The following is a 20,968-nucleotide window of genomic DNA, read 5'->3' as shown; positions in this document are numbered from 1 at the left end:
ATTTTATTTAAAGAAATCCCTTGGACCCAGTAAAATTAGTAATAGTCCCTTTCTAAAGGAGTAAGGGCATTTGAGTTAAAAGGTAAAGACAATATAGTCTACGTTCCTTTTGTCATTTTAGTATACTCTCCCTCTGTTCTTGTCAGCTGAGTACAGAAACCGAGCAGAGGGATTCTCAGCTCGAATACCAACTCCCTATATGGCTTTAGACATTTTCTTTTGCAGCCACACTTTCCCAATGTGAAAATATTAATCTAGGAGATCACAGCTGTATTATGAGGATTGAATTAACGTTTGCAGAACATTGGACACGTACTCCTTGCTAACGTACAACGGGGTCCTGTTCTTGGGAAATAATCAGTTATTCTGTTACTTTCATCCCTCTCTTCTACAACGGGGGCACTGATTGTATTTGATGTTTATATTGTGGTAATGCCTATAGGACAAAACCCATGGTACTAGGCACTGTACAAGCATATAATGAGAAGATGGCCTCTACCTCCAAGAGTTTCCTTAATCTGAATAGGAAATGGATACAAACGAATTGGGAAGGGAGCACAGAGTAACAAATGACTATGATCAAACTGGTAAGCCATGGTCATAACACAGCAGTTTTTGTAGGCATCGAAGCAGAGGAGCATTTTGACGTTTCTTTTTTTGTTGCAGTTCTAGCTATTTAGATAAACTTTATATATAAACTGTTGCAGTGAAGGTAGATTTGGCCAAACATCACAACTGAGTGAAAACTCTCTCCATTGGCTGGTTTACAGCAAAATAGAGATTAAATTTAAACAAGTTCCCTGATCAATAAAATATATATTTCTCCAGAAACTCCAGTATTTTCAGAAAACAAACAAAACAAAAACCCTCACCACCACCCAAAAAGACTATCTTTGTTCCCACCAGTTTGTCTATAAAAATGACATAGCTCAGATTGAAGTATCTGGTTTTGTGATATCAACTACAGGAAGATTACCCCATGTACAATTGTTTGGGGATTTTCTAAGAAATTAGACCCCCAATCCAGCAAAGCACAGAGTGTGTGCATAGCTTTATGGATGCAAGTAGTCCCACTGAAGACTACATACCAATTCTAACACTCTTCTGAATCAGAGCCTTATGTTGTGAACCTCCCTGGGCAAAACTGTTAATTTATTAATGAAAAATATTCATACTAGTCAAGATAGAAGGCATGACTTCTTATGTTAGTTCTTTGCCTACTCATAAGTCTAGTATGTATGCCTTAAATTAAAATATCTATCTTAGATTTTTATAGAGCAACTACCAGGCTGGTGGTTCTGTAAAAATCTAAGATATTAGAAAGATATTTTAATTTAAGGCATACATACTAGACTTAGTTTGCAAAAACTGCTCACATGCTAGATGGCTACTGAAACAGACCAAAAAAAAAATTAACTGATCAATAACTTACGGTGTTTCCAACATGACTTTACATACACTGGCCATAGTACTTAAACAGTCTGTTGTATTCTCAATCGGTAGGGTTTTGTTCTAGAAAAGTTAAACACAACCATGATCATTAAACCAACTTGTACAACTAAATATTAAGATTTTTTGCACTATTTTCTATCACTTACTTCTGATACAAAGTGTGTTGTGGCATTGCTGAGTGTTTTCAGCATTGGTGTGGCTTCTGCATAAAACAGAGACATTCTGTTGGCCATTTCATTATTTACTTCATTCTCAATGTCTATCTGATGAAAATATGAAGAAAAAGTAGTTAATAAATGACACTCCTTTCAAAATGTTACCAGCAGGGAGAAACAGATAAACTGCGTACTCACTGGTGAGCCGTTATTTACATGAGTAGTCCCATTGCAGTCAATGGTACAACTTGTCTGATTAACTGCTCACCAATGTAAGGAGTTGACAATATGGTCTTTAATGTAGGCAGCTTGTAAACCAATGCAAAAAACATTACCACCAGGGGTGGGAACGCACATCCATAAACTCCAGAGTGGAAACAAAATGTCCAAGTTCCATTTACTTACATGCATATTGTTTATTCTGTTGCGATTTATTGTCCGTCTGTAGTAACTGAAGTCATTTTGAATGGCTGGATTTCTCATCTTAATGGATAAAAAGAATCAGTATTCAAAACACTTCAAAATGCAAGGAAATGTTTCAGTGTATATTTAAAAAATATTTCTAACCTTAAGTTCATCAAAGCGGAGAGTAAAATGTAAGATTTCTGCAAACTCCTTGGCTAGAGCCTGTTCTCGTTCCAGGTGTTGAGTTGGAGTATAGGGTGGACAGGTCAATGATTCCAATAAGCTCTGTAGTGCTTTCTCTAAGGAAGATAAAAATCACACAAAATATTGTGTAGTAAGTCATGGCTTCTGCATTTTTGATACAATGTCAATTTGTACCTTGATGCTTTATGCCATATGTATAGCTATTTTTGTAACAAACTTGATTTCTAAATAAGAATTCGTCAAGAAGAAAGGCCCTCTGTAACCTGCGGAGCTCTAAGGACATAATTAGTAATTGTCCATAGGATTCTAAAATGAGGGATGGGGGGTGTGTGTGTGTCAAAAAACAAACAAACAAAAAAAAAAACTGGCTCCTCACTCTCGGCCATCACTCCCAGTTCTTCACATCATCCTGTTCTTCTCTCTCAAAAGAAACCTTCCACATCCCTAATTCTTTGACAGTCCTTCCCACACACAAATGCTAAAAAAAAGATCTATTGCATCCAGTCCCTCAGACTCTTCATTCACCTTACTTCCCCTAATGGTCACCCCGCCCCACTTCAATATGAAGATGCTTCTGGGACCTCTGCCAAAAAGAATCCACCCTTTGTCACCAATGCCACTGGGGTCCAACATGAGGATTACAAATGCAGAGTGAGGGACCTCGCAATACAGGATGCAGGGATAATCTCCTACAAAGGCTTTGGGAGGGGAAAGCTCAGCCAGGTGGACCTGAAGGTTCTCTATACCTGTTCCCCATTCCACTCAGGAGTCCTAACCCAGACCCTCTTTCCCAGCTCTTTCTAGATGCTCTCCCTTAGCTCAGGAAATTGACCAGTACTGATAGTGAAAACATACTCAAGGGCTGGCCAGAACCCTAAATGTTAAAGCATATAGCTTCATGCTGCTTTTAATAAATTCCCAAAATTACATCAGGATAAATTTATGTTCAGATCTGTGCAAATAGAACCTACAGGCTTCCCAGAAGAGAGAAATCTAGGCACTGTAGTCAAATTAATAGTACAACGTTTTACTGTGAAACGCTCTAAGCTTTCAGAAAAAGAGAAGCTTTGCATATCTGTATATGAAAAAATTATCGGTTAAAACAAATATATGAGGCACTCACCTAGTCTGAGTGAAAACTCATAAAACTGCTTCAGCCTCAGAACCAGAGGACACACTGAATTCCAAGCTTTTTCTTGAAGTTGGATATCATTTGGGTTTTGTATTGCCTGCAATGAAATATTACTGTAAATATATATGACACTGGAGTAAAGAACCAGGCTTTTGTAGATGTACAGATATAGGAAGATTGCCAGTATGGTAGTTTTTAAAATATTTCTTGAAGAAAAATCTAGAACAATTGTAAGAAAAAAAGCTGTTGAATGAAATGAAAAAAAAAAAAAAGCCAAAAATACAAGGTCAAGGGCTTTTTAAAAAAGAGCAAACCAAAAATATCAAGGCATCTGTTTCAGCTGTGATAGAAACAAGAACATTTAATGCAGTCCTGGGAACTATTTTAAAACTATTTATTCAAAGTGCAGCACCCACATACAGGAGCATGCTTCAGAATCATCTTTTAGGTCAAAGTATCCATAGCAGAAACATTAACGAAGGCCATTTGTACTACACTCACACTGAAAAGGGTTTACAGGGTCAAAGCTTGGTCTCTTCACAGTGAATGGGAGTTCTGTCACTACTTTAGTAGTAGGTTTCGGCTGTTAAGTGACCAATTGCTCTTACTAATGATAATCATGAAGATCTTGTATCAGAGAGACCGAGACGCCTATCTTGGCAAACACCCTAGGTTAAGTGAGAGCTAAAGCTGACCGATGCAATTCTGAATGTTAGCAGATAATTGTAGCAATTCAGAAGCTTTCCCTTAGACGATCACATGTAGAATTGAAACTGCAGTATATTTTTATGGTGTCATTTGACAGTCTTACATAGAACAGAAACTATTTTGCATTTTTCTTATGTTTACAGTGCCTTAATGATATTGAAATATTTTTCTAAATATGGATGTTGATTTTTCCCCCCATAAAGGTACATAAAATGTGTTTTCTGAGAACCAAAGTACAGTATTTAATTGTATTAATAGTAAGATGTTTAAATGAAACACAACTGACAGTACTGAATCTATCATTGAAAGAGTTAATGTAATTTAATTCTAAATATCTACTGTATTTTATAAGTACAGTTTTTCTGAGGACTTTTAATATAAATAACTTTTGTGAACTGTCTGGCATGCAAAGTAGAAATAAATACTGCAGGCTATTACTTGATGTTTCTTCAAGAGAAATGTCATTGCTATATTATCATACATCTCTTATTTCTTGTCCAGCTCCTTTGTAAGCCTGAAGGTCTGCAAGCAAGCTTTCAGAATCCTGTAAAACTGCACTGATCTGATTCCATACCTCCCTTTCTCCATCTGTAGGTTGTGCATCTAAGAAACATAAAAAGCAAATACACGTCACATTACAAATGAAATATGAATGTCAACATAATTCAGTTCCATTTATGGAGTTAACTCCAATTGGATCAGTCATAATTGATTCTGATTTTATTCTGGTACGACTCCACTAACTTCAAAGAAGTTATTCCTTTACATCAAAGAAAGAAAGATCAGAATCAGGCTCTGATCCAAAGCTGATTCAAGTCAATTCCTGTTGATTTTGGTGGGCTTTAGATCAGAACCAGTGTCTTTGCTCAATTCTCCCCCCACTCCTCAAGTCAGTACACTCAAATGTTCAAAATATTTAGAGAGACAAGGTGGGTGAGGTACTCTCTCTTATTGGACCAACTTATGTTGGAGAGAGAGAGAGAGAGACAAGCTTTCAAGCTTACACTTTAACAACAGCTCTTCATGTATAAGCTCGAGAACTTGTCTCTCCCCAACAGAAGTTGGTCCAATAAGTGATATACCCTCATCCAACTTGTCTCTCTACCATGCTGAGACTGACAAGGCTACAACAACATTGCATAGAAAAAAAGTTAGAGGTATTTCTCAGAAGTAAATAAATTAGAAACTAGGACAACCTAACTGTGCTTAACTGAAAGTTTCCTTTCTTTGAGTAAGAAGGTCCACAAATCCATTACAATGGCTACTTCAGCCTCCTTGCAGCTTGAGGGTAGAACCAGATCTGTCTGTCCCGGGCAACAGGAGACAGCCCCATCCATGAAATTCCCTCTATTTAGGACTACCGTGACAGCCCAGATAATTCACTTCTACTTTCCTAATACAAGACTTTGACTTAATACAGTTTTAATTAATTAATGTTCAGCTGTAAACTTTTGAAAGAAACATATTTTGTTCAGAGTTACAAGCATTTCAGAATTACGAACAACCTCCATTCCCAAGGTGTTCGTAACTCTGAGGTTCTACTGTAAAAGTCTGAACACAGCCAAGAGAGCCAACAAGCACCCATGCTAGATACAACTGCCCTCAGTGACATCACCATCACTTGAAACACCTGCATCTGAAGTCTGGTTGCCTATACGCTCACTGGTTATCATTGAAAGTTCACTGCATCTCTCTTGGAGAGAAAATAAAATACACAGGGAAGTGAGACCTTCTTCACCAGTTTCAAGTGATGGTTGCCTAATATGAATTGCCAGCACTACCAACTGGTAAATCCCGTATCAAAGCCTCCAAAGTGGCCGGCTTTGCCTTTTACAACCTCCACCAGCAAATTGTCATGGAGAAGGTGGAAAACAACTAGTGTAACCCCTTGAGATAAAATACTTTGTCAGCCCCATTAGAGATAGAGAGGGAGCTGCAAGGATGTTGTTATTCAACCAGCTAGTCATGAACAAGACAGTGGTCATCATTTACCCTGTCTGTAAGAGCAGCCTCTTTGAGGTACTCCTCAAAATGCCTACCATGGGGTCCTAATGGTCTCTGAAGCAGAAGGGACAATCCAGGCCAGTGGATTCAGATGTTCCTGGGAAGAAATCATTGTATCTCCTCCTTCTTCACAGAGGGGAAAAAAACCCAACTTGCCCTCAGTTTCCTCAGGGTCTACCATCCCTGATTCAAATGATCTGTTTCAGACCATGCAGTTGCTGGAAATGTAGCAACTGCCAGGTATGCATCAACATTAGCTGTGCACAAACCACCGTCAGGCAGTGCCTTGCTTATCCATCAAATATACAAAGGATTGTCTCTGTGGTGAAGCTGGTGCAATTACCTGGGATATCACTAAAATTATACGCCATGAGCATGATATAAAGCCAATCAATATATCCCGCTGTCCCTAAGAATTTGTGATGTGGACCAAATGAGGCTGGGGTAATGTGAGGTCTTGGGTGAGCTCTTCAAGGAGTTGAAAATGAAGCCAAATGAAAGTTCAAATGTCTCCTCTTGAAGCAGACCAATCTTGGCATGTCACTAAGTGAGGCATCATATCTTCCAAAAGCATCACACCTGTCTGGCTTTGACGGACCCGATCATTAAGGGAGCATAATGCCTTGAAGGAATTGCTTTGAGCCTATCTTGTCAGCACTGCCCCTTACTACATAGCTCATTACCCAGCACTGATAATACAGAGAACAGCATAGAATGAAACATATAGTATGTATGCTGTAGTCATGTCTTAAAATCACAGCAACATTGTTTCTACACCCTCATTTATCAAAAGCAATTAGACAAAAGGTATTTTATGAGCTTGAATACCCCTCTCCCCCAACATTACTTGTTACAAAAAATACTATATTTAAGAGGACTCCAAACACCATTAAATGCAATGATTTTTTCCCCCAAAAAGTATTAGGTAGAGATGCTAATCTCTCCATGGTTAAGATTTAAACAAAATTTCCTTATAAACTAGATTGAGTTTCCTACCTTCTAAATTAGTCAAAATGAAACCAAGCCACCTGAAATTTCATGAGTATGATCATGTGCAAGGAAATTTTTTTTTGATGTTTTCAGCAAAGGCATTTCATGGATGTGTTTACAAAAAAGTAAGGCAGTGGTTTCACTTTTTCTGGCTCCAACTCCAAATGCAGCTTTCGCTTCTAAACTTGTTGGTCTTGGCAAGGACCAATGCACCTTTGGTGAGGATTTTTTTTTTTTTGGAAGGGTGAAGGAACACTTAAGGGAGAAATTATAGCTACTTAAAAGCACTTTTATGTATGTTAAAGGAACTTGCATGCCTGTTTTTTCAGAGTCTAAGAAGTTCACAACACCCGCATGCCAACTTCTTGAACTTAAAGTAGCCCAGGTACTTCCACTGAGCAGAAGTACCCAATAGGCCATTAAGGGAGTGTCAACCTCATAACCCACATTACTTCCTGGATGCACTGCACTTGCAAAGCAACAGAACCTGGGATTCATGGGAGAACTGCATTCCTCAGTGTGAAGTTGCAAAAGTGGATGCCTAGGCAAAGGGCCTGGTCAATCTTGTTCATCATCCGCATGCTCTCAGGCCTTCACTGTGCAGATCTGAGGGGAATAGGAGGAGCATAAGTTCTAAGAACTTAAGACAGTTGGAACATGACATAATATAGATATCTACTACTTCTTCCAATGGATGATGCCTCTCTTCGTGTTTTAACAGGAAACTTGATTCTCCATCCGGAAGTTGCAAATGCTTTGAGCAATGGAGCTGACAATATCTGATTTCACAGTGAAGTTACTAGCCAGCCTGAAGAGGGGATCCTTGGAAGCTTTATGACTATTTCTGCAAATTGTAATTAGCTGATGATCTATCTAACTGAGACCCAATAACTTTTCTAATTGAATTGAATTCAAGCTCCACTGTTTTCTTGCTCTGAAGTCACTGGGATATGAAGAAAAATGGTCTTGGATATCATTTTCAGACTCTAGTGTCTCAAATTAGGCACAAATTCCCATTTAGGCAGCTAGTCAGCCAGCTTGATTTTGAAAAATGCTAACACCCACAACTATAATTGGCCTGGAAGAAAAAAAACCAGGCTGATTACTTAGGTGCCTAAATACAGACCTGTGACAATCTAGTTTGAAAGCGTTGGTCTTAGGTTTAGCATCTCTTGGGAATAAAATGGTTATTTGTACTAACAGCCCCAAATTCTCTGGTCTGTCGTTCCAAAGTTCATCATAATTTTTGAAAGCCACCTGAATAGAAATGAGAACAAATATTGGCCAATAGTTCAAAAATGGAACGTCAATTTCTGTAGGGCACTATTTAATTTACATTCCGTTCCAAGTGGTTTTGGAAGTGCCCCTGCTTTTAGAAAGTGAAAGGTTTTTTTTTGGGGGGGGGGGGGGAAGGAAGAGAAGAGAAGTAGTACATGGAAGAGAAGAACTGCTCAAGAAAAAAAAAACTTCCAAAATAATTTGTGAGGCTGCTATAAAAAACAGAACTCCTTCAAAGTTCAAAATGGACTGTTTTTGTTGCTTTAAGAAAACTCCAAAGTATTCCCAGCAAGATATTTTTTTCTGCTTTCTTTGTACCCCTGAAAAAGGGCCTCCATGGGCAGCAATAAACTGTGGCAGTAAATCCTTTAAGAGAAAGAGAAAATTCAGCGCCTGCTGAGAACAGCCTCAGGTACTCAGGATTCATTCTACTAGCCATTAATTTAAACATGGTCAGACCCAAACAGTACAATGCCCCTTGAATTAACAAAATGCACATCATGGAATTCACCATAAGTGCTAATGGAAGTTTTCATTAGTTGTGATGCCTAAGATTCACATGACCAATTGGGAGTTATTAAGATTCTGTCTCTGTATCATTTACTCTATCAACGCAAAATTTGATGGGGTAAGGAGAAGTATAGGAGGTGTCTAATCAATCCAAATCCAAACCTGTTTGAATGAAAATGCCTGCATCACCAATGCCTGGTGCTTCAAGAAGAATGCTCATTTGTTTTATTGTTGTAAGTAAAGTAAGATTATACTGGTAGTCCTTTATCAAAGTGATATGGCTTACGTTTATCTGGTCTGCATCCTACTCTTACAGAAGGGCTTTTGAAATTATTCCCCCCCACCCCACTCACAGGAGACAAGACTTGCTTCCCGAAGTGGGATATCATTTGCTGGAGAGGGAGACTGTCTTGAGCACTATTTGGTTTCAAGTCTGGAGTGAAAAAAGATGATGGAAGCTGCTGAATCTACTCGGCTGTTATATTGAGATATGTGCTGTGATTAACAGCTTTGATTTTTGCCTGTATAGTTTCTTTTTTTTTTTTTTAATTTGTCTAGGTTCTTATGGCACTGATCACCACAGTACCTGCCCAACTCAGGAAAACTACTCCTGTGTACACAGAACTCCCTTTGCTTGCAAGACAATATTACAGAAAAGTATAATGGCAATTTTAAAGTATTACCTCCTTAGCTCTTACTTCCATCTCCAGCTCAGAAGTATATTTTCTTGTCAAGATAATGCAGGAAAACACCAAAAGAAAAACTACACTGATCACACAGCTGGTTACATGAAAAAAAAAATGATTAGAGAGGCAAAGGATTTTTCTGTACCCGAAATCCCTAAGCATCATAGATGAAATGTAAGAAAATGGAGCTGGTCAACATTTTTGAAATTGATGAAATTTCAAGATTTGGATAAAGAAAAAGTTGAGAGGATTGTCATCCTTCTCACCTATTTTTCAGCCAACAGTAGAGCTAGTCAAAATTTTACAAATTTTGAATTAAAAAGGTGTGTGTGTGTGTGTGTGTGTGTGAATTTTCAAACAAATATTCAAGAGTCCCCAGCTCATTTTTTCACATAGCCCTAGTAAGAAAGACAATTTTATGTCAAAAGAGTTTGAAACGCTAAGGACAAAAAGATGAAAAGAGCAGGCTGGTGATAGTTGTTTGAGACAAAAGTGAGATCCTTCAACTGATGAAAAGAAAGAGCAGATGGAAGTAGACTGGAGTTTTATGTATTGTTAATTGAAAATTAAATAGTAGGATTTTTCAAATCCTAAAGTGAAGATGTCCTGCTATTAATCTGTATCAAATTATAGAATTACTGGTCAACCCAGTAATAACAGCTATGGAGAATCAGCATTTAATAAACATGTAACATGCTACTTTGTTGGGAGAAGATCGTGCAGCTCATCCCTACAGCCAGCTACCTCAACCTATGGACAGTTCACATGAAGGGTGGAGAGTAAAGAACCATGCTGATCTTTGGCTTCTCTTCCCACTCAGATCTCTTACCCTGTCTCCTCACCACTTTTGACCAATATTTGCACACATAACCTCTGTTTAGAAGTGGAGAGGGTGGGGCACTCATGAGGGTCATAGTTATATTTACTTTCAAAAAGTTTGGTTTGCCAAAGAAATCATTAGGGATTGCAATCCAGTGTGACATTTTGCATCCATGACAGGAAGTGATAGGTCATCTCACATACCCACCGACTCTTCAGCTGACATATCCCAAAGGGCTAGTGAAGAATTGCAAGATAAATTACAAAGATATATATTTCTGAGTTGATGCAGAGAGATTACATTTTGAAATTTCAGCATGTAGTTATGAAGAAAAAGGAGTACAGTGTCCTGCTAAGTCACAAAATGCAGTAAACAAAATTTGCTGTCCCCAAACACCATTTTTTTAAAAGTAACATTCTCCAGAGTGCGTTCCCAAATCAGAGTGCTGTATATTTGTCTGCACATTAACTTCACACCCAAGGAAGCTACTGAACAGCAGTTATTCCATGCAAGGGTTGAAATAACATTTTTTGCCTCAGTTGGACTTCATTTTGATCATTGTAAGGAAAATAGAACCCGACAAAGGAATGCACTGAGCTAAAACCCTGCCCCTTTTAACGAGAAGCATCACTTTGTAGAGATCTAGCTGCCCTGGCACACCAGTGATATGTGCCTGGAATAAAACCCTGTAAATACATACATACATGCAGATTATCCGTCCTCTAAATTTATCCAAGATTCATCCATGAATCTGGTAAAAAGAATATAAAATGTTTAAGAAAGCTGATAGCTCATTCTACCTATTTTATACATTGTATTTAATACTGAATGAACTGAGCTAACCAATACTGACTTTATTTATATATAGTCACACAACTGAAAAACGTTGTCATGTGGCAAGTGTTTTGCTGAACAAGAAAGGAATCTTTGCAGCCCTGAGAAAATTAACGTAAGTAACCAACTTGTCCTTATTTACCTAGATATATGTGCATATTTTCTGAAACCTATTTGTACTTCTGGTTGTCAACAAAATCTTAACTAACAGAGTTAATGTTTAAATGCACATCCCACTTAACACAACAGCTTAAAAGTAATAAAGGAAATCATCAGTTAAGCAAATAGTCCTATCTAACCATTCTTAAATTCCCAGATCTTACCACACACAATTCACTGCACAACAAACTCCACAGCTATACAACAAACTGTTTCAATTATAACAGCCACTCGCAATGCAGACATCCAATGATTTGAGAGCACTCATACAAAACATGAACTCAGACCTGGGCCAGATTAAGATATTTTGTTAGTAGAAATACCTGTAACAACATGTTTTGGCCATAAAGTATGCCTGCACAGAGGCATTGGCATATCAAGAGCTCTCCACGTGCTGCTTTCTAGACACTCTAGGGAGCCCTTCATTCACTAATGCCTCAGCACAGGACAACCTCTTGTCTCCATACAACACCCTCCCTTCCCTGTCCGCATGCTTCGCTGCTCACCTACATCCTTACACAGTCTCAGCTCACCCATTTGTCCTCAACCCATGTCTTGATTCACCCTCCCCCCTGGACTTCAGCCCATTTTCTAAGAGCATATTTGGGAGTGGCTGTGTATTTGGTACAAGATTATTTAACCTCCAGCCATGTTCTAGTGGCGGTCTTCACCCACACAACTAATGCCTCCCCCGCACCTTTGTAGGGTGCAGCTAACATGCTCAGGTTTGTCACATTCGGACTCATCTTCAGCAAGCCACGGGAAGTCCAACAGAGGAAAGGGCATCCTCAGGAGCTGAGCTATTAAGCTCTGCTCCTCAGATGCATTAATCTGCAAGTCTCCCTCTCTATCAGATCTTTTACACCATCTAACAGTGAGCAGAGAGGGAAGAGATTCTTACAAAAACAGTGTGCACCGCAGGTCATCACCTAAACTCTAGAAGCTATTTTTTTTCTTGGGATCCACTTGTAGTTTGCCAGAGAGGGGCTTCAGTCTTTTGGACCAAAGCAGATGTCAGGTGCAGACATCTATTAGTGGAAGCAATGACATCTGCCAGGGGCCCGGAATGAGTGGGCCAGAGGACTAGAGAAAGGCTAAGGTGGTAGTTGGCTAGAGTCTGTTTACAGGCAGGACTACTCAGGCAAGCCAAAAGATGCCACATCATCTTAAAGCAGAGATAGGGGACAAATTAAGGAGCACAGCTGGGGAGCAGCCCTATCAAGTAATACTGCATGTATGCCATTCTACTTTCATCATTCCACAGCTCAGTCTGCATCCCCATGATCAGGCTAGGGAATTCTGAGGAGTGGCAATAGACAGCAGGGAGACAGGCCAAGCAGCTGGGCTAGGAAGAAAGTGTCTGAGAACAGAAGTAATCTTACAGTGGGATAGTTCCATCTGCTTCTTTTGGTGGAAATAAAGCTTATTATGATGAATAATTTTCTTTAATGTGTTTGTATTTTAAATTGTAATGGTGGCCTGTGCCTGAGAAAAGACACTGGTGTAGAACGTACGTGGGATAGCTCAGTGGTTTGAGTATTAGCCTGCTAAACCTAGGGTTGTGAGCTCATTCAAGCATGCAGCTAAGGGAAACTTCTGGTGTATTTATTATATATGTTTTAGACTTGGTTCAATTCAATCATGTAGTACCTTTAAAAGTAATAACAAAACCACAGCATTTTTAACCTTTCACTCAGCAGTGTCAACTAATTTAAATTTGTAGGCACTTTTGCTCCTCCATAGTTGGGAGTGCCAGACAAATGTATGCACGTACCTATAATAATTACTAGTCACTGTCCTTGGGGACTGGGTGTTCTCTGCATTACCCCACTCCATTTCTTGTTGGCAACATACTTCAGGAAAATCCAGTTCAAGTGCCAAGATTTTAAAAATAGATATTTCTTCCTTCAAGGCCTCCTACAGCCAGACCACCTGTCTCCTGCCAAGTCTGCAGTTCTGGCGGAAGTACCTTTTTTTCCAATCCATGACATGATGGTACGGATTAAACAGTGCATCCCCAAGGCAGTAAGAGGCCTTTGTAAAAAGTATAGAGGCAGGTGTAGAGCTCAATTAGAATACTCTAAAGTTTGATAGACCAGATTACAATGTTTGGGACAAAGGTTTGACACCCCAGTTTTACAACAAAACACATTCATATTATTTGGACAAGAGAGAGAAGGATGCAAGGCTTACAAACTCAAATTTTTACTTGTACTATTTTTATGTAGTATCAGCATGATTCTTCATAACGTAGTAAATTAAGATCTGGGCGGGGAAATTGTTATATATCCACATAACACTATTTCCAAGCTGTAGCCTCAATTCAGGAAAGCATGCTCTAGTGGTTTCTTGAACAGGCATTGATTTAAGATCATGCTGACCTGAGTGTGTAAATAACGCCATTATTTTTAATTCTTAACAGAAAAACAATGACTAGATTATTTATTTTTAAAAAGTGGATCCAATCTTTTAAAAAAATGACTTTAGAAAACAGGTGGGTATCAAATTCTTCAAGTAGAGTATTTTAAGACAAGTACAAATTTGGACTCAGACTGAAATTGTCCTTATAATTCTTCCAAAAGAATTTGACAGAAGTCTGTAATTAATTATTTCTGCCAGAACCATCGTTTAATAAAGGTATTTAAATACTCTAAGAAAAAAAGCCATGCCAACGTGCATTGGTATAATTTAAAAAGTAATTTCATTTAAGTAGCAGAATTGAGATTCAATCTATGTTTAAAAATGTGATAGCGAGTTTTCAAGAGAACGTCTAGAATACATGCAGAACTAACCAGTAAAAAATGAATTATCTTGCATCAAGGTACAGATATGGTTCGAAAATTAGCATGCAACACATTAAATTTTAAGCTGACAAACATGTGACAAAGAGATGCAATAAAGCATATATACAGACCACATTTTCATTTTTAGAAGTTATAAAAATAGCCCAGTTTATTCAGTATTGAACAATGCAAAGAAAAGTGCCATCTGAACAATTTATGTTGTAGTTATTGATACATTTGGTACTTATTTAAAAAAAAAAACCCTTTTATATGATGAAGTGACAAAATAAAATATTGTGGTTTTTTTTTTTTTTTTTTTTTTTATAAACATGATTCTTAAAAAAAGTTTAAGGCAATCGAGGCCTTTCATCAAAAACATCAGTATTTGTGTGTCTACTTTCAGGATAGATACTCTGCATTGAAACCAAGTCAAGACGAGACTTTACTCTTACATTTATCCTCTTTGCCCAACAAGATTTTAGCAATTTGACAGTAAAATGTTTTACAAGTATTTATCGGAATTCAATAGTAAACAGAAGCCTATATCAATTTGTTTACAAATCTCCTTTTAAATAGTGTATGATGCATAAACCCATACAGTATTAGGAAAAAATTATTAGGCATAAAGGCAGCAAGCCAGGCAAGAAGTTTTGCTCACTTTCAAAGTCAAGGATAAAATTTGCCCCCGATCAAGCTCTGTGCAAATGAGAACTTTTAAAAAGCTTTCACATTTGGTTATTGAAAAACAGAAAAGAAAGAGGACAGGCATCCTGAGTGAATGAATGATCTTGGAGATATGGATTTGGATATTCTGATTCTGCTGAAAACTTGCCACTGTATTTGATCATTAAAAAGTTCTCTCAACGAGCTTTTAAGTCATGGAAAAGATTCTCTCATTGTCTTGTAATTTTTTGAACTTACTTTCAAAATCCAGGAAAAAATGTGGATAGTTTTCAATTTCCCTGGTAAGGACCTTAAGAAGATTACCCATCCCAGCAAACCTAGTGAATGCAACAAAATCATAAAATAATTATACTGTATATGCAAAATTAGAAAGTTAAAACTAAGGGCTTGACACAGTCTGCAACATCTATTAAATTTCATGGTAAGTTCTGGACCTTACAGAAAACGTTTATTATTAATTGTGTGGTATTTATTTACATACCAATGCAGAGAGAGTGAGGCCTTGTCTATACTTGGAAATACCTCTGATCGAGAAACAGACGGTGATCAGTCAGGGTAGATGCATTTGTATTGACCCTTAAATGTAGGCAAAGATATGTCAGAGTTACTTCACTTTGCAAACCTGACAAACCCTGAACGGTTGTAAATCCTCCCAATTGCTGAATCAGGAAAATTCCAAAGAAAAACAAGGTCTCAGTCCTGGATTTATATTAAATAGAAACCCAAGTAGTCATCTATTGAAGAAAAAAAAAATCCACCATCCATTAATCTAAGGAACAGAACCAAAAAAGTTACTGTTCTCTGTGTTTCTAAAGTTAACAAGATTTAAATAGCATTATCATTTGAATAATGAACGTTGAACTTTACCCCTTCATTGTAGTACAATTATTTAAAAAAGGAAAACCCCTTAAACTTCAGATACATCTTGTTAGTGATTTAAGAAACACCCAGGCCCCATCTTAATGAAAAAAACCTCACTGTCTCAGAAAAATTTGCAGAAATTCCTGAAAAAGTGGAGTGTCTCATTGACAGACATGGAAGAGGACCTCTGTATGGCCTTGTCTTTGCTGGAAAGTTTTACCAGTTATACCAGTATAATCTTTCTACATGGAGACTCTTATTCTGGCAGAGTATAAAAAGACTTTTTTCAGGTTAGCTTAACCCCACTTCCCAAGAGACAGAGAGACAAGCTAAACTGAAAAAGGCAGTTATAATAGGAGAGAGAGAGAGAAAGGGTTAAACTAAGTGACACTGAAAAACTTCCATGTTTCGACAGTGTCCATAGCAATCGAAGACCACAATATTTCCCCTTTACCTTCATCTACACAAGTACCTCTTTCAGAAGTACTATATTATAAGGTAAGTGAGGCATTATATTAATGACAATTTAAGCATGGCAAATGTGTTTGTCAAACCCAATCATCCATAGATCTTCGGATGGCACCTGATAGTCATCTATTTTTTAGTTTAATCTCTCTCTCTCCCCCTCCTCCTTTCTTAATTTAAACGAGTATTAGACCACACATGAGACTCTGACTTATTAAGCACACATACAGTGTTCATATACCTAATTTGAGGAGTGAGATTTTTTCCAATGATCCTATAAACCTTGTGAATGAAAGGTGACATGGCACCTGCCTGTTACACATTTAAAGGATGTGTTTCCATGACAAGAAAGAACAGGAATAGCCTTGTAATGGAACGTTTCTATGATTTTAGAGCAGCCCTGTTTATTTCATAAAGTGTTATAAGTGAAATTAAAAGTCAATGATATATGATCTCAATTCATCTAGGAAGCCATATTAGGCTTTAAATCGTTGTACATTTTTCATGGAATTCAACTATCCAGAAGTTTCCTTTCCAGAACACCTCTAACGAGCAGACTGTCAAGCCCTTTACAATTAGCAACATTTTGCATTCAAAATATTAAAACGTGAACATCAGGTTGTTTTCAGAAAGTTATACCATCTCATATGCAGAAACAAAGATTACTATCTTTTTTTAAAAACTTTCAAAGCAAGGTCTGTATTATAACTACTGAGTTTAACTTTCCAATTAGATTACAAAAGTGAACAAAATGCAAATGGAACCAAAATTAGTTTATACAGTACTAAATCATGTATTTCTTCAGTAATTTAACATTTCATCCCAACAACAGTAATACATTGCTACCGGCATCATGCAGAAGAAATAATATGCAGATCTCAATTTCCTTTTCATAATCGTGGAAGAAACAATGCACTGTTATTGAACCTTTGCTTTAAGAAAACAGTTAACATGACCCAGTTAGTCTCACTTTGGATTCCTCACTTCCGACTCATTTTAAATTGTGTCTTACCTCACTGTTCAGACAGCATCTGATAAAGCAATTTCTTCTAGTTCCAAAGTCAGCACTACATCCAAAGACTGGCTTGTTGACAGCATGCTAGAAACAGCAAGAAAGCAGGCCCCTTTGCCAAAAAACAAACATGCTAGTCTGAGACTAAAACTCTTATTTCTGACCTTGAGTATTTTATGAATACACTGTAGTGCTGCACTCCAGGGCTAAGGAAAAAAATCTAAATACATTTCCTGGACTTCCATTTTAATTTGTTTTCTTTCCTCATTTGGAATAGTCAGGTAATTAAATTATTTTCACCTCAAGTTTCATTTGTTCCCCGTCACAAACAAGGATCGTTTAACAAATAGTGATTTCATAGTGATCATTGCTGATGATTATGCTGCCACTTCTGATGTTCTAGAAGTTGATACTTCAACATCCTCTACCACTGGTGTCTAAAGCTACATAAAAACAAAACAAAACCATGAAAACTTCTGTATCAAAAAGATTTGGTGAAGCTGATTACTAAACGTTGTTCCTTGTTTTGCAGTACTAAAATCACAAGGACAACAAAAAACAATATGGGGCTGAAACAAAATCTTGTCTCAAGTTATTGAACTTTCAGGCTAGAATACAATGTTCAACATCCTCTTAAGGGTTTCTGTTCATGGATTAAATGTAAAATCCAACTTTAATTTTTTTTTAAATACTTGAACATCTCATTTCCCAGTCTTCACATTGGGCCCATTCTTTCCTTCTACATAGCTCTCCACTTCCTCCACTATGAGAATAGTAAACCAAATGGAGTTAGTAGATTTGTTTGGCAGCAGTCTTTAGACTCAGACATAAATACTTGATGTGCATACACAACACAGAAGCTCAACATCCATGGAAACTTTTAAAGAACTAAATTCCAGCCACAATCATCCTCACAAACTAAACATGATCACAAGTCCTCACGAAAAGCAAAAGATTAAAAACAAGTTGGGAGTCTCTATATACCAAGTTAGTTTGGAGTTATGAGAAACCAAAACACACTTTAGGATAATGTTGAAAAAGTGAGATTACCTTATCTTTGAACACTCATAATTCCCCAAAACTCTATATAAGATTTGCTTTAGACATGGCAGGGGAAAAAAAAAACTGCATGTTGAGCTAAGATCATATACATGAAATTTCAGGCAGACTGGTTTAATTCTGGAGATGTTGGGAGAGACCTCTAACATAACGTCACCTTCAACCTTCTAGAGAAACTAGCATCTTTCCATTTATCCATCCTGGTATCCGAACCTGAAACAAATATAGCTCCTCCTAATTAGAAAGCCCATAAATCTCAGGAATAAGAAACATTGTGCATCTGTTGGAAACACTGGCAAAGCCTGTCCGGCCGAGAAGTTATTGAAATTGAATTTGGATTTTAGGCAGTCTTCTTAGCATATATGTGCAATGTGCCTCACGTGGCATGTGACCAGGCACAGTGAGAGACAATCACACCAGAAGGGATGAAATCACGCTACGGCAGGGGTGGGCAAATTATGGCCTGGGGGCCGCATCCAGCCCTTAATATACTTTAATCTGGCCCTCAAGCTCCTGCTGGGTAGCAGAGTCTGGGACTTGCCCTGCTCTGTGCATGCTGTGGCTCCGTGTAGATCCCGGAAGCAGTGGCATGTCCCCCCTCCGGCTCCTACACATAGGGGCAGCCAGGGGGCTCTGCATGCTGCCTCTGCCCCAAGTGCCACCCCCACAGCTCCCACTGGCTGGGAACTGAGGCCAATGGGAGCTGCGGGGGAGGCGCCTGCAGATGGGGCAGCATGGAGAGCCACCTGGCCGTGCCTCCACGTAGGAGGCAGAGGGGGGACACGTCGCTGCTTCCAGGAGCTGCTTGAGGTAAGCGCTGCTGGGTGCCTGCACCCCTGATCCCCCTCCCATCCTCCAAACCCCTCAATCCCAGCCCAGAGCACCCTCCTGCACCCCCAAACCCTCATACCCAGCCCCACCCCAGAGCCCGCCGCCCCAACCGAAGCCCTCAACCCCCAATTTCTTGAGCATTCATGGCCTGCCATACAATTTCCGTATCCAGATGTGGCCCTCAGGCCACAAAGTTTGCCCAGCCCAAGGGACAGCTAACTATAAACAGGGTTGCTAAGCAAGGTTCTACCACAGTTTTCAGGGATATGAATAGAAAGGTTTTGAACAAGGAGGTGGGGGAAGGGTGTTTCAGAAAAGAAAAAATGCAGGACTCCCCCCGCCTTGGACACCCGCTCCCCCTCAGGATGCCTGCTTTTAGTTTTTGACTCAATGTCACTCAAGTATTTATGTGCATACAATATTTGACTACAGTATGGTAAAAATGCCTGTAACACTCTGAGCTACACTAAACTACAATTTTCAACATTCCCACCAGTCGAAATATCGTCAAAATATTCTAATATAGGAAAGGCCTATCCAGGATCCTTATTGGGGGGAGGGAGGGGGCGCGGAGGGGGGCGGGGGACCAAAACTATGATGACATGAGTGTTGCTACCATAGCGTCAACAGCAGTGTTAACAGTTAATAAATACAACACATTAATCTCGTATTTCACAATTGTTCTAGCTCAAACCTCAGACAAATACATTTGTGTGGAGAGCTGACTGCTCTACCATATTTCAGGGTATAAAATGGAGAATTTCTACAAAATAACTTCCACCAGAAAAATCTCAAATGCAGTATTTTAAGCTTTATCGTGAAGGAAGATGTAGAAGTGCAAACCAGTTTGCTTGTAAACTTTAACCTGATAAAGAATCTTTTGTGGTAATGGTGAACTCTACAAAATAGCAGCTAATTATTTCAGCTCAGGGGTGTGAATATAATTTGTCTCCTCAATCACACAGATTAGATACTCAAGTGAAAAGCTGATAGACTAGCAAATCATGTGTAATCATTAGTTTAGTTTTAGAAGAGCACAATGTTCCGTTTCACTAACCTGGAAAGTATTTGCTCTCTAGTACTGTGGACTCAGTTTAAAAGATGAGCTCCAGCTCAACATATACATGATTAAAGTGTGTGTACTGCAATACTCCTAAATGGGGTGCCAAATTCTGTTTAGTGTCCAGACCACTTAAAATTGTAGAAATAACTTACCTTTCAGTGGTATGCTTTAAATCAATGAATTGCTGACATCAGAATCTCAGCTATATATTTATGCTTTCTTCTGCTCTCCAAACAGTTCAAATTTAGTTATGAATTTACACAAGCATGTAAGAAAAACATCTTTTCTATTTAATTTACATAAATTTTCAGGACAGTTAACAGCCTCAAATCCCAATTTATTCCTTAGGTGCTCCGAATCTGAAGCTCTAGACAAAAAAAACCAAATCAAAATAAAAATAAATAAATAAATAAATAAATAAAACAGAGGTCATAATAAAAAGCAGTGAGGGTTGAGGACGTTATATCACTATATACACTTATAAATGGGCATCTGGGATCAGACCTGAAGAAGATCTCTGTGTAGCTTGAAAGCTTGTCTCTTTCATGAACAGAAGTTGAGCCAATAAAAAGATAATACCTCACTCACCTGTCTCTCTACATACATTGAAATCAATGGGGGGGGGGTGAGGGGCGAGAGGGGACGTACTGCCTCAGGCCTTGCATGCCTGGGGGAAAACTGACCAGAAGAGCTAAATTATACAGGAATAGTTAAATCTTTGCAGGACTGGGAGTCTTAGTGAGAGTGTCCAGTCTTCAGAATTTGCTCACAGATACGGCTGCCTTCAGGGCACAATGTAAAATTTACTTTGTTTTCATTGTTTTAAAATAAGTTTTAAAATTAGAAATCAATTTTAATACATCAGTCGCAAAA

General features: G+C 38.4%; 1 protein-coding gene across 33 annotated transcripts in view; it reads right to left on the bottom strand.

Moving 5' to 3' along the window:
- CYRIA (CYFIP related Rac1 interactor A) overlaps positions 1 to 20,968 on the bottom strand; it is a 73,126-nt gene that overhangs the window by 10,540 nt on the left and 41,618 nt on the right. For 11 of the 33 annotated variants that reach the window (XR_010599405.1, XR_010599406.1, XR_010599400.1 and 8 more), the window contains 7 exons: positions 15,042 to 15,121; positions 4,538 to 4,659; positions 3,340 to 3,445; positions 2,175 to 2,311; positions 2,013 to 2,090; positions 1,599 to 1,715; positions 1,433 to 1,512 (listed from right to left, as the gene is read on the bottom strand). Coding sequence is in view for 19 of the 33 variants with exons in the window: in XM_005293083.4 (XP_005293140.1) it covers positions 1,433 to 1,512; positions 1,599 to 1,715; positions 2,013 to 2,090; positions 2,175 to 2,311; positions 3,340 to 3,445; positions 4,538 to 4,659; positions 15,042 to 15,111 (710 nt within the window). In the remaining 14 variants the exon portion in view is untranslated. Of the gene's footprint in view, positions 1 to 1,432; positions 1,513 to 1,598; positions 1,716 to 2,012; positions 2,091 to 2,174; positions 2,312 to 3,339; positions 3,446 to 4,494; positions 4,660 to 15,041; positions 15,122 to 17,142; positions 17,255 to 17,442; positions 17,586 to 20,968 lie in introns of those variants that run through there. The other 22 variants (XR_010599411.1, XR_010599413.1, XR_010599412.1 and 19 more) reach the window with 6 other exon arrangements.

This window comes from Chrysemys picta, chromosome 3 (genome assembly GCF_011386835.1).
Source record: "Chrysemys picta bellii isolate R12L10 chromosome 3, ASM1138683v2, whole genome shotgun sequence".
NCBI classification, from domain to species: Eukaryota; Metazoa; Chordata; order Testudines; family Emydidae; genus Chrysemys; species Chrysemys picta.
The sequence above is the reverse complement of the archived record's forward strand: the minus strand, read 5'-3'. Positions and strand labels throughout refer to the sequence as shown.